This window comes from Zootermopsis nevadensis, unplaced genomic scaffold (genome assembly GCF_977971745.1).
Source record: "Zootermopsis nevadensis isolate Lab colony 2312 unplaced genomic scaffold, Znev_1.0 Znev_ptg000018l, whole genome shotgun sequence".
Classification (NCBI taxonomy): domain Eukaryota; kingdom Metazoa; phylum Arthropoda; class Insecta; order Blattodea; family Termopsidae; genus Zootermopsis; species Zootermopsis nevadensis.
Genome location: NW_028259150.1, coordinates 5,860,222 through 5,873,949, shown reverse-complemented (window position 1 = coordinate 5,873,949; position 13,728 = coordinate 5,860,222). Strand labels below are relative to the sequence as shown.

The 13,728-nt window shown below is 38.0% G+C and overlaps 1 protein-coding gene across 2 annotated transcripts in view; it reads left to right on the top strand.

Moving 5' to 3' along the window:
* nau (myogenic-determination protein nautilus) overlaps positions 1-13,016 on the top strand; it is a 38,413-nt gene extending 25,397 nt beyond the window's left edge. Inside the window, exon 5 of one of the 2 annotated variants that reach the window (XM_087351205.1) lies at positions 9,311-13,016. In XM_087351205.1, the coding sequence (XP_087207331.1) occupies positions 9,311-9,528 (218 nt within the window). In that variant the 3' untranslated portion in view covers positions 9,529-13,016. Of the gene's footprint in view, positions 1-5,472; positions 5,926-9,310 lie in introns of those variants that run through there. The other variant, XM_087351206.1, reaches the window with a different exon arrangement.
* Positions 13,017-13,728: the final 712 nt, after the last annotated feature.

The window sequence follows — 13,728 nt, the reverse complement described above, 5'->3', positions numbered from 1 at the left end:
TTAGAGAAAATATTCCTTGCGCCTAAGAGTACAATCCACTTAACACTCATATTAGATTATACGAGAACTTCGTGTTCCTAACACAGACTGCGGCCAGTTACAATGATTATTCTCCAGCCACATTTGACATATCTGTCTTTGTAGACAGACAGCCAGACGTCTCTGGATCATTACTACTATTTAGATGAGATATAACCACCCATTAGAGGCGTCTTCAGTCATCTGTCGAACACATGAGGAAGCAGTGAGGCATTCTAACCTTTTTAGCAATGAGTCGTGGCGTTTCAGAATGGCAATAATAGTAGTAATAGAATAATGGCTTACAGAATGAGCGGAGACAGAGAAGAGGGAATTAGACAATTTAGGAACTTTTTAGTAAAATATTCTTAGTCTTTTAATCAGGGCTGTGGATTCGGTACTAAAATCTCCGACTCCGGCTTCGGCTTTGATGACGACTCAGAATCCGACTCCTTCATAGAAGCTGAATATGTATTAATGAGGGTAAGCCTACTAAATTGGTAAATGGCACGTTAAGATATTTCATCAACACAACGGCAATCATCAGCCTACGTTTTAGACTCATAACCTATATTTAAACATACGTCTGATCGGTTGATTTGCAGACAGTTTGTATTCCTAAGGCATCGGAACCAAAGTCACAAAGCATTATTCCCATACCATGTGGCTTAACGCGTCGTTGAATCTCCCTAAGCGTGAGGTTGGAGGAGCCTAACACGGTATAGAAATTGTTCTTAAAATTTTATATCGAGGTCGGAGTCGGTACATTTTTACCCACTCCGACTACAACTCCACAGCTCTGGACGTGTCTGTGACATGACATTGATTTCTACGCGACATCAATGATACGTGGGTATGTTCACCAAGATGTATGTTTCTTCAGAAATAAGTGAGGAAAAAATTCGTTTTCTAATGTCCTTGAACTTGAATGACATTGACAGATATGTGACCACAACATACCTATCCCGTAATAACAAAAGCTAAAACGATACAAACCTAACCAAAGAACGCAAAGTAAAGGACCAACTTTAAAACCTGGGGAAAGTTGATACACGTATGGAGTATGTCCCGTTGTAAGCAGTGAGCAGACTAACACAGAGTGGAAAGAAATACATGAAAAGCCTTAAAATTTGTAGATTAATAATCAACTAGTACTGTCAGGATCATGTTACAAACTAGCATCAGAATTTCAAACAGCAACATCACTGGACAAAATTAAATAAATTACGTAGTCATAGTCCATTCTGCCACATAATATTTTAAAAATAACCAGGTTTTACTTTTTGCTGCAATTTCAATATAAATGAAATCGAAAATTTAACCTATTGAATTTCAGAGACATTTAATATACTACTGTCCTTGAAACGTATAATGTTTCAGGGTGTTTTCCACTACATCCTACCATAACAATAAGTGAAGGAACTGTAGCAAGAGTTATGAAAACTGTAGCAAAGAATTGTCCACATCTGTCAGAACACAGGAACACATGCGTCGAAGCCTTTTCATCATGTATACCCACAAAAGCAATCACCTTAAAAATTCACAAACGAGATTTATTTTAATTTACTCGTTATTATGAAGTTTCTTTCAGCGACCGTTTCAAAGAAACAAACCTACTTTTAGTTTAAGCCAAATTGTGCTATGCATTATAGAAACACACATGAATGTGGTGTCTCTAAACGAGCTGGTGTTCTAATTGTATTTATTAACTTGAAAAGCATGCCACTTTTAAAACAGCCGATGTTCAAACGCACATAACCAATAAAGAGAGCAAAAATAGCTTCAAAGGGAGAACTGGAATGTTAATTACAGAAAACTGACTTAGTCAGAAGATAGTAGATGTGAATTTGGGGTTTTAACACAAATTCATGGATTTTGCTTCTGATATAAATGATAGAAGTCAATGTACATATTAGAATTTACTCAGGGCTTCTACAAATACTTCACGATTTTCCTATCTAACAAACCTACTCCATGGACAGTTTGTAGGTATTCAGCTGCTCAATAAATTCGATGAAACCAATATCATAGTACCATAGCAGAAACGTACAACTTAAACGGACAGTTATAAGATAATGAATCGATGTTGCAGCCACAAAACTGAAATATGAAGCGAAGCTTTCCCGACGACTGAAGCTGATGAAATATTCTCGGGCTACAAGCCACGCCAGGTGGCTGAACGGTGAACAAACCAAATCTTTTGCCAACGTTTCGATAACCATCTCTGTTCCCATCCTGCAACAAAGTAATGGACTGGTTACCCAGCAACCCTGAGGATAAGAACAGATATGGTTCTCGAAACGTTGGTGTTTCCTCGATTCAGCCCTGAAGAATTTACTGTACTTAGTGGCCGTGAAAGCTCCAGATAACACAAGATACTCGATCATACATTAAATAAATTACTTACCACAGGTTTTATTAAGTACAAAGAAGGGTTGAAAAATGTCCACCAAGGGTGTTTTATCTATTTTTTCACGCCTCATTAAATCTAATGTCCATTTACTGCAGACAGAAACTTACCCTCGCACTCTAATTTCACTACATAAGAGTCGAAATGTAACATACCTAATATTTAGTATTACTTCATATGGAATTATTCATTGTAATGATGATGAGTACCGCTTGAAAATAACGAACTAAACATGAAACAATCTAGACTAGACAAATCAGCATCATTGAGGATGAAGTTGTGAAAACGAGTAAGATGATTGGTGATGAAAAGAGCACAAGTCGAAAAAGAATATTTTAACAAATTTAAATATTTCTTTGGCTTGTGACGACTTAGCAAAGGTTAGTGACCGCTTAACATCGCGTTCTTGCTGTACATAGTTCTCGTATATAAATTTCCCTTTGAGCTGCCTCTAACTATGCAAATATTTTTATCTACCTATAATTCTTTTCTCCTACCCTCAGCTAATAGCTACATTTTTACTAATTCTTTCTTTCCCATTTACATCTAACTTTATATACAGATTTTCCAGTATCCATTAGGTCAACTAAATTAGTACAATTTACTGATTTCTTAAAGGTTAAATTCTCGTTTAAGCTAAGGAAATCGCAGAAGTAAATGGGAGCAATGAGACCAAGTACTCTATGTTTTAGCAGCAATGGCTTCTTCGGCGGGACAAAAGACTCAGTCAGTGACTACGCACCACACTAATACTTTCACATAACCTGATAAAACAAAGCAATATGGCGCCAGCGACTTTCCTAGTACCACAAATAATAAACTTGCATTTGATGGTACAGAAAATAAATGTCACAGATACCAGCAAAGGTATTTAGTCGTGGTGACAAAACTATTTAGTTGATCCCTTATAATAAAAGTCACGACTACACAGCTATAAGTGCGTTTTTGGCGCGATTTCAGATTTAGTTTATGAGTACATATTAATCTTATCTCCTTTGTATATAAGTTACATAAAACATTGAGACATGACATGTATAAAATAAGGTTCAATCTTTTTTCTAGTTTTTACATTTAATATATTTCTTTTGCAAAATCTCTCTTAGTTACATATTCTGCTACATTTATAATTTTAATGAACTTATAGCTGGAATCTTTCTTAGTTTTAGAATCACTAGTGCTACACAGGTATATTAAAGAACTACTCGGTTGAGTTGCTTGCTGTAAAATTATTTCAGATCCTAATGAACCGTTTAGAATGGCTCCAGGCGGCTTTGTCACTTTTCAGGTGTGAGGCAACAGCTCAGACCACGAAATAAGAACGAGTCATTCGTTCAGAGGAGATATGTCTCAGGAAACGTAAGGGAGATGCACATCTCATTAAAATGAAAGCATGTTAAGAATACACTATCTGTCTCCCCAGGGCGGTTACACTGTACTTCAAAGACTCCCTCTGTTGCTACGTTCTTACACAGTGCCACTAATTGAAAGCGCAGTTACAGAAACACTGTGATCTCGTTCTATCGAAAGTCACATTAAGACAAGTATCGCACACGTGTATCCGGTTTCGATTTTTCGTCGTGTGTTACTGTACACAAGATTCTGAGTGTGATTCATAGTTGCAAAAGAACTGCTTTGTGCTTGCCGAAGAGCTTTAGGAAAACAAAATACGAATCTCAACCCGGTTATCGGCTGTCCAGAGTAATGCCTTTCGTGGTTTGCTTCAGTCTCTCCACACGAATGCTGGGATAGTGTCTTCAAATAGTTGACTGCCTCCTCCCAAATCCTTACCTGTTGACCACTCATGATAATATACCTACTTCCTTCGACGTTATATAAATTTTATAGTTGAAATAGGTTTGTCAAATAATCCGAAAATAAGTTTACATTTATTAATGTCTGTTGTATATTCATTAAGTTTGACACTGTATCAACTGCTGGGTTTATGTAGTGATGAATGATTCACCGTAGATCGGCGAGAATTATGAATCGAGAATGGTTTTGAGGGGAGCGATCGCAGAGTATATCGGAATTTGTTTGAAGAAACTGAATTATACCACGAAAATCATTAGCCATGATAGCCGGTAACTGGATCCATGACATAAACATAATGTCAGATGGGCACTTTGGCTCTCAACACAGTAGGTTGACATGGTTTCACAGATACAAGCAACCTCAAATGAAAAACAGATTTCGAACAAGAGATTAAGAGAGAGAGAGAGCGAAAACAAAAGAAGAGAGGTTTCAGAGTTCTTAAAATAACAACTGCAACATTAGACGCGAATGTAACGTTTACCAGGGCTTAATGCAGCTCGACATTTAACTGTCTTTTTTATATAAATATCTTCCGTGTGTTTCTGTCTCTAAAATATATCCCATGGTGTGTGGGACGCCGTTTGATCAACGTCACCGCTTCTTTCCGCGACGCTTATCGGCCCGCTCACATTTTCTGTGACTATCTGTTATACCAGCGCCACCTTTCTGTCTTGCGCTTGCAAGGAACAGCTATTAGTTTCACGTAAAAGCGTCTTGTGACACGTCCAGCCACGAGTTTAATGATCAACACAAACATGACTTATTAATTGCAGCAATTATTTTTGTACCGATGTGATTACAGCTCGACTAGTCTTCTCTTACCTTCGGATACACCAATTACCTGTTAACAGAACGCCACTGTTGCCAAAACCAGCCATTTTGTGTTTTATGTGCTGATACAGTGCGCATTTCGACCCACAAATTTTAGTACAGGCCTTTCATACAAGTTGTCTTAAGAATTCAACACCTTGTTTCAGAATTGAAACATATGAAAGTACTGATGGACACAATCTCTCAACAAGTATCTAGTTTTACATATATATAAAATTCCTAAAAATTAAATGAAATTTCAAACCACAAAATATGTACGCAATGCTTTACAAATTAGGCCATATATATCACACAGACACCATTATTTTTTTCCATTATAAAAATTTTGAAGTCCCAGCAACTTTAGTTTCAAAGGAATGGAATTGATCTTTCTGAGAGTTATCCGATATTACTTGTTGCAGTATCTGAGTTGTTTGTGTAGGCGGACCCTGGACTTCATCAACTTATACAAGACATCCAAAACACACCAGCTCTCTGCCAAAACCAACATTCCTTGGTATACTGCAAATCAAAGGAAGTCAAGTCAAAAAGAATTCCCAAGACAAAGGTATCTTTCACGACGTTATAATTTATCTGCCGCATCGATATCTTGTAATAGACACGGGCCCGTGCTACTGCTGTCTGTCTGTCCGTCTGTTTGTGTGTTTTGGACCGGGACTACACTGTCAACGCAGTTCGGATATGGGCCGCGACGTTTAGACGAAGACGGTGAGCTGTTAAGTCAAGAACGTCTGGAAGAGATATGCATTTTAGAATCCTGTGTTAGTTGGGTCGGATACAATGGATATGTAATGGAATCAGAGGGCTGCTTTGCTTAAAACGTTGTTTAAAACAAAGAATCATTTTCTTATTTCACGTAAGGGGCCAAGCAAGAGTGGAATGTTTCTATAATCTAACAGACAATTATCTCTGGAAATCTAAATAACAATAGCGAACCTTTTGCGATCCGCCAACCGTTTATAGTTTATTCTCTACTAACACAATTGTGTTATCAAATTAGGAGGTTCGTTTCTATCCCTGTAACCAGACTTCCCATGGCGACCGATGACAGATTGGAACTGACTGACAGATGTTTCTTAATGCCGTTGTTTCGTTTGTAGAATGGAGAGGATAATGAGGTTTTGTGGAGTGTTATTATCCAGCCTGCATCTATTCTACTTCATCACTACCCTTATACCTCTTAATTCTCAGCATGTTTCCTCAACATAATGCTCAGTTTACGCTCAATCGTCGGCACAATCCTTAGTATAATCCCACAGAAAAATAAAATCACAGCATAATCGCCCAGCAAATATGGAAGCTTAATGCCACAGCATAATACATCAAAATAAATCCTCAGTATTTCATCAGACACAAAATCTCAGCGCAAGCCCTGAGCATAATTTTTTCAGCATTTCTAAATCCAAACAAAGTAAAGAGATCGTTCCTCTGGTATGAGAATAGATCTCATTCGTTGGGATATTCCTAACGCTTCAGCGTGAGCGAAGAACGCCTTATTGGCCCGTTCATGCCAGATGGCTGTTTGTCTATCGCTTTTTTTCCCACAGGAGTAGGCAACCTGTATAACAGTGAGTCACTGCTGGAACACGGTGATGCACAACAACGGCCTCGGGTCACATTAGAGCAAGAATAACATGCAACAATGACCTCAGATTGCATTAGTGTAAAAATGGCTTAAGTGATGTGGCGTGTAGAACACCTCTGGAATGTCAGTGTACTCCGAAGAGTACACCTTTCCATCTTACTGGTCTATCTGATGGGCGGGTGGATGGTCGACGTGCTTGGAGCACTTCGCCGGTGTGACACGGCCAGTTTCCCGTGTAGACATCAGTAGACAGTTAAGCCAAACTTTTCGCCGACTCGCTCATTTCCCGCCAAGTTCTGACTGCGAGACATTAATATCCCTGTCCGGCAACACGGACAGAAGAAACCTACGACATCCACTGACTAAGCGGCTCACGAGAACCGTGTATCAAATCATGAATCATAAATCTGTATCGCTCTAGACTTGTCATAATTTTTACGTAGTATGACACTGAGTTATTAATGACGAGATCTCCATACCACTTTTTTTGTAAACGTGAAAATTCTGAAGAAGTACAGACATTTAATTCATTATTACATTATATTACTGAATAATGTACATCGTTTCCAATTCGTAATTCACTATCTTTCTACTATCTGACACTATATAAAATATGCTGCAGAGAAAATGTCGACCAATAACCTCAATACAAAATTTAACATAGTTCGTAATTCATTAGCACTCACCGTGAAACGAGAAGGAAAACATACCCTTAGAAAATGAGAAATAAGTAGGTTAACATACTAAGACATTAACCCTTAGCCAAGATACGTGTTTATGTTTTGATGTACAACAATGAAGACGTTGATAATCTACATTCAAGTATCCTGTCTCCGAACAATATTAGGTTAGTGGATCGTAAATTTATGGATTATGACGCAATGTAGTCTGCCATGTGGTTACCATGTTGGAGGAACCTGTCGTTGCCACCTTCAGGTAAAGTTCAAACTCATACGCCCTATGTGTAAATTACCCCTGTAGCTAAGCATCGCACCACGAAGCTGTACCGAGAGGGTGAACATAAGCCTGTATGTCTCAGCACTAAATAACGATAAGTATTCAGGTTCAGACTCCGACCAATTTACCCCTAAAAGAATGTCTCGGTGCCCACTGGATAGGAAACTTGGTGGATTCCGGGGCCAGTGTAAAGCCTCTAGCCCCAGCCCGGAATCAAACCTCGACCGTCCATCCTGTAGCCAATCACTGCAAAGCTGTATATTACAAATTATTTAAGAAAAATACACTTGCACAAAGCCTTGTCTTAAGAATATCATCCGCATTTATCTCATGTCTACAAAACAAAATTAAAGTACTGTACAGTCACAAATATCTTGGCTCTATTTCGCTGTTCTTAAGAATAAATGGAATTCAGGACGTTTAAGAGAAGAAATTTTTTTCGTTTTGCGACATTTATCGTATTCCCTCAGCTAATATCCAGAAATACCGCTCGTTAATGCCGCTATCTGTGTCCCCTTCCCACGTAAATGCAAGGCGACACAGCTTCATATCCACCCATCTGTCTCGGAATCTGCATTTATCAGTAGGTTACAGCTTGAGTTTTGCTCTACGTTCGAAGGTTTCATGTTCGGAATTCGTTAAGCTACCACACAGTCATGTATACTCATCACAAACAAAATCCACAAATAGACACGTCTTGTATATGTTGCCAACACAGGTTTGGATTCAATTAGAACTTAATTTAACTTCCGCCCACGTGGTTTGGAGTGAGTAGATGTTGTAGTTGATACGTAGGCCTATTTATTTCATACTTACCTTGACATGCACTGCATCACTGCAGCACGTAACGAGTTTAAAGAAATCTGATATTGTTTTGACGTGAAAAGTCAAGGAACATAATATGTTTTAAAATGGACGTACTATACGCATGGTAAGTTATCTTGGATACGACTCAAATCTTAGTGTTTTATATATATTTCAAGAAGTTATTTTAAAGCGCCGCCCATTTTGGCTGTGGGCTTCCACCTGGGCATTCTATGTCCTCCATATTTCACCTTGTTCCAAGGTCATAGTGTTTAGATGACTGGTAGCCGTTTTATTTGGTTGCGTTCTGATTGTTATTTCAAAAGAAATTATTGCAAAAAAAAATAAAAGTTTCATAAGAAGTAAAAAACACGCTCAGTATTTTATACCAGAAACGAGGTTCAGGCGCCATAACATTTAGTGTGCATGTCTAGTGACTTTTGAATATATTTGCCTGAACAAATTTATGGATATCTGAGGTTTGACAGTGTTAAAGTACAAACGTTTAAGTTGCATATTAATTTATCTCTTTGACTTTAATAAGACGGAAAAACTGAAAAGGAAGCTGGGCTACGGGTCGAAAGATCGCACCTCTTTTAAGAAGGTTTAAGTAACTATAAATACACAGGAGCGCGCACACACATATCAGTGTGGTATTGGTGTCCATATATTGCAATTTCCCATCCCCTTCTGCCAACGTCGTAGCTCGGTTCAACCCCCGATTTATTCGTGTATGAGTTGAGAGGAAAAATTTCAGGCCATATTTTATCGGCTTTCTCCCATTTCCTTCGCTATTTCCTGTTCATTTCCTAAAATCACTATTTATACTTCCGAAAAACAAGACAATGTATATTCGTTCGCGACAATAAATATTAATTTTCATTATTTTGCAGGTTATGAAGGACAGAATCAACCACAATCCGGCAACCCGAGTGGAGGGGACGGGACTTCGAGTCTGGACTGTCTCAGCCTGATTGTGGAGAGCATCAGCCCTGGCTTATTGCAGGGACAAGGACGGCCTTCACTGAGATTACATGCAACCAGCAAACATGAAGAAATCGGAGACAACGTGGATCACACAGAACCAGTCGTCAAAATGACGCAACAATGACGTGTCATCACTTCGATACATGTAATCTATAAACTAAACTGGTTCAATCTGTAAAAGTGGCTTTTTTGGACTTTGTCCATCACTTAAATTACAAATAAAAGTAAAAACACATTGTAATTTAGACGATGGACAATATCCAAATATTATTTTTACATATTTCAACGCCGCATCGTCAAAAACTTTCAGACGTCATCTAAATCGTTCCGTTTCTGACAGGTATTCCATAACACCAACAAAGCAAAGGAACGCGAGTGCCAATATCTTAACACACAATGGGAGTGTGTTCGAAGATGCAAAAATTGTTTGAACACATTTATTTTCAATCCTTCAAGACAGTTCTCAGTTACACGTCGCCACAGAGTCGTACTGCAAATGTGCCTGGTGCCTAATGTATGTCTTTTAAGTGATTCAGAGGCGGAGCGTTTACGTCAATCGCTTTAGCCATGTTAGCCTGGCTAACACTTTAAGAAACTAGAAATAGCAACTTTTCTGTCTTAAATCCATGGTTCAGTGGTACTCCACATATTGGAACACAGCAGAACTGATCAGATATAACGAATCGTTAGGAAGCTAAGTCAGTCAGGCATTGTTACGTTTGCTACGAGCATAAGCTTCAAACAGCTGTCTAACCACTGGAAAACCAGGCAATTTTAGAGGGGTTAACAAAGTTTAACATGAATTCTCCGACCTTGAAGTGACTGACTCTCAAATTGTGACTGCGGAAATTTTTCAGATGGGTTCTGCTGTGATCATAATTTTGTATTATTAATTGCCGATATACAAAGAATGTGGTTATCTACACAGCACATTCACACAGTTTCTGTTTACCGATATTTATTACGTTATTGTAGGTTACCCTAATGCAAGTTTTGGATTAATTTTTCGTGCAGAAACGCTCGTTGTCGCTGAAAATTTCATTGTGACTGTGCATATTTTAGAAACTCTCTGCAGCAGTTCGTGAAGTATCCGTCTCTTGGTGTCTATCCGCCTTTCTGACCGACCGTTCACATGTGTTGAACATTACCTCAAACGAGCAGGTTTCAATAAAGTTTTTGTTATGATTTTATTAAATCGCATTAATGAAACTGAATGGCATGTTTCGCCATGTAATCTGGTAGAGGTTTACCGATGTTTCAGAGGTTCTTGCTGCATGCATCATCAGGACAGTCGGTACACGTTTACCAGACTACACGGCGCAAAAACTTAGAAGACAGCTATCTTTGTACACGCCGCCGTGAGAACTTCAAATTTCACAGACTGAATTTTGATTCAAATTCGACATTGCAAACAAAACCTTTGCTTGCGGTCCTACACACGTTTTAGATACATTCCACTACAAACCAGTGTGAGGACAAAACCTACTCAGTTAGGTCCCTGGGTAAAGACAATGTCAACCTCACAAATCGAAAAGTACTTGAGCCTAAATATATATACCATTTATACATGGGTTCTAACCAGGGTTAAAATATTTTGAGTACGGTACGTTAAAAATATCCTAAATCAGGTTTGTGGGCTCTCATCTTGGAGGATAATGAAAAAAAATTCATTGTTTATCTGAGGGTGTTGGCTGCGTATGATACTTTGACCTTCAAGATATGGGTAAGAAGAAAATGATCAAGAAATTCTGCTCTTATGAGATGAATCTTTTACTTTATACGCACTTCCTTCGCATAGTATTTATTTCAGTTCATTGTCATGAGGTATTGAACGCCCTACATGAAGCACATTGCCTTTGTTTCAGACGATGGAAATTTATAGACACGTCTGTTCACGTGTATAAACCATATATAAGATTCTATTTATAAGAATCACTTTGCTAAAGCAGTGTACAAATAAGACATTAATAGAAGGGAAACGAGCAACCCTTCTCCCACTTGCCAGATCACTGGACGTCGCGTTCTTACTAACATCAACATGCAAGTGTGGAGGTGTTATTTGTACAAACTGCATTACGAAAATAAGAAGGCAGAACGTAAATGTAAAGCATACACTTACATTCACAGCAGTCACTTTAGAAAAACAAAGGCAGAAACTATGCAAATATTGACTTAAGAAATTTAAAGACTCCAGACCTGCTACATTGGAGATAGGCTTTGAGAACAGGCTACTTAGTAACACCAGTGTGACGCAAAGCACGAATTCAAACACGGAATGAGGCAGCAGATATAGAACGGTACATTGGGCATAACAGTTTTGCTAAAGTCCTACAAGGATGAATCTTTGCGACATACTAAATTCCCACTTTCATATGACAACAGTTAAAATATCTTCTCAAAGCGAAGATAAATTAAAATTGCTCAAAGATAATGCCTAGGTTTTTACATCCTGGGTACAAAACTAAATACGTTTAATGACATAAAATGTCAGTCTGTGTATTTTTAGATATGTTATATTTGTTAATAGAGCTCAAGTGGTGTTGGATATGCTTAATTTCTGACTTCACATATTTATAATTAAGTTACTGCGGTAAAGAACAGAATACTATTATTTCAACACTAAAAAAACAAACTTCGACAACAGCGGTCGATTTAAAATCAATAAAAGGACTGAACACACTTAATAACCATTTCAAAATTTATTTTATTATTATTAGTGGAATCATTTTTAAATTTAATAGAACGATATAATATTTTTATTTTTAATCCCATGAAGTCTTAGCCTTACAGTCTTAAATCTCTAGAACAATGGGACTTCGAGTTCGAATCTCGCTTAAGGCATCTTCTGTCTTATGATTTTTACGCCTGACTTCAAAATCTGATAAACGGGGTGTTGTGATGGCTGGAAATAAATCGTGTTTCCTCACAAGCCGTCATATGGTACAACAACAAAACTAAAATTTTCTACAGAAATGTCCTGGTGGCGTTCAACATTCGTCCCTGTTTCATCTAAAAAACCCACGGAACACTACTTTCAACTGCAACCATTACGTACTACAGTAAATACACGCTATTGCTGGCAACTTATTGCAAAAGGTCAAACGGGGTCGAAACAAATCGTTGATTGTCTTTATATACGAAATCTTAAACAAATATCTGTATGGAGTGCGAAGCAGATACAAAGAATTTCAGACAGTCTGCTGAAAAAAATAATTAAGAACCACTGGCGTACATTAACTCCACAATACAGAAAAATGTCAAAAGCTGGAATCGGACTAGGACTTTGTCACCAAAGATAAATGTCTTACTCAGAAGAACACAGTAATCTAACAATGACAAGAAATGCGGATCAGAAATCAGGCATTACCACTACCACACGTATATACAATGCAACTTGTTAAATAGTACATTTATAAGGCAGGATAACTGTAATTATTAAGCTGTTAATTAGACGCATATATGTACTTGCCGATGACGCCGTCACTTTTCATAAAATAATGTTGGTTTTGTCAGTACGCATAGTACTTACTTCCTCCAAGTACGATAGCAATATCTTCGGCTTTCTTTTGTATAATAATTTTTCAAGAAAAATAAAATATTTTTCACAGTGAATTTGCATTGACTTCAGAATGAATGACAGAAAAACTTTGTTATTTTAAAGATATCCAATCCTTTGACGCCTTCACAGCGAGGAAGAAAGCTTGGGCCTATTATTTCTACACGTCTGCCTAGGCGCTCAAGAGGACTGAAATTCGAATCTGGGGGTATTTTCAGATAAAATATTCGACATAATGCATGAAATGGAACTCCTCTGTCAAAAAGAGAGAAAAGTACACAGAATGATTTGCTGTGCCCTGAAATTATTGACTGCTGGGTCGTGTAACGACGCTGTTTCAACCACAAAGTTTAGGCTATAGGCCTATAGCGTAAAATGAAAATCTGTGGGTAAATTGTGAGTTGAGAGTAGGTTAAGGATTTGGAGTAGGCGGTCACTGGGTACTTTGTAGGTGCTTTCCTCCGGGCTTTGCATTGGAAAAAATCAGAATCTTGGCCAGGATAGTCAGTATATGATCAGAGATTCGAACCTGGTACCTCCCAAACACATATGCATGACTGCTGTTTCACCAACTGCTAGGCGATTCTAAACCTGCATAGAAAAGGAAATAAATAGGTATTGATAAAATTTAATAAGTGGTTGCGTTTCGAAATCAGAGCTAACTCGTGCACTGCTGCTAAAACCCTCTTCGGGTCTCAAGAATTCCGGTTTTATACGCCAGAACCTACGTCTCCTGATTGTTTACACTCGTTCTCCCAGGTCTTTTTG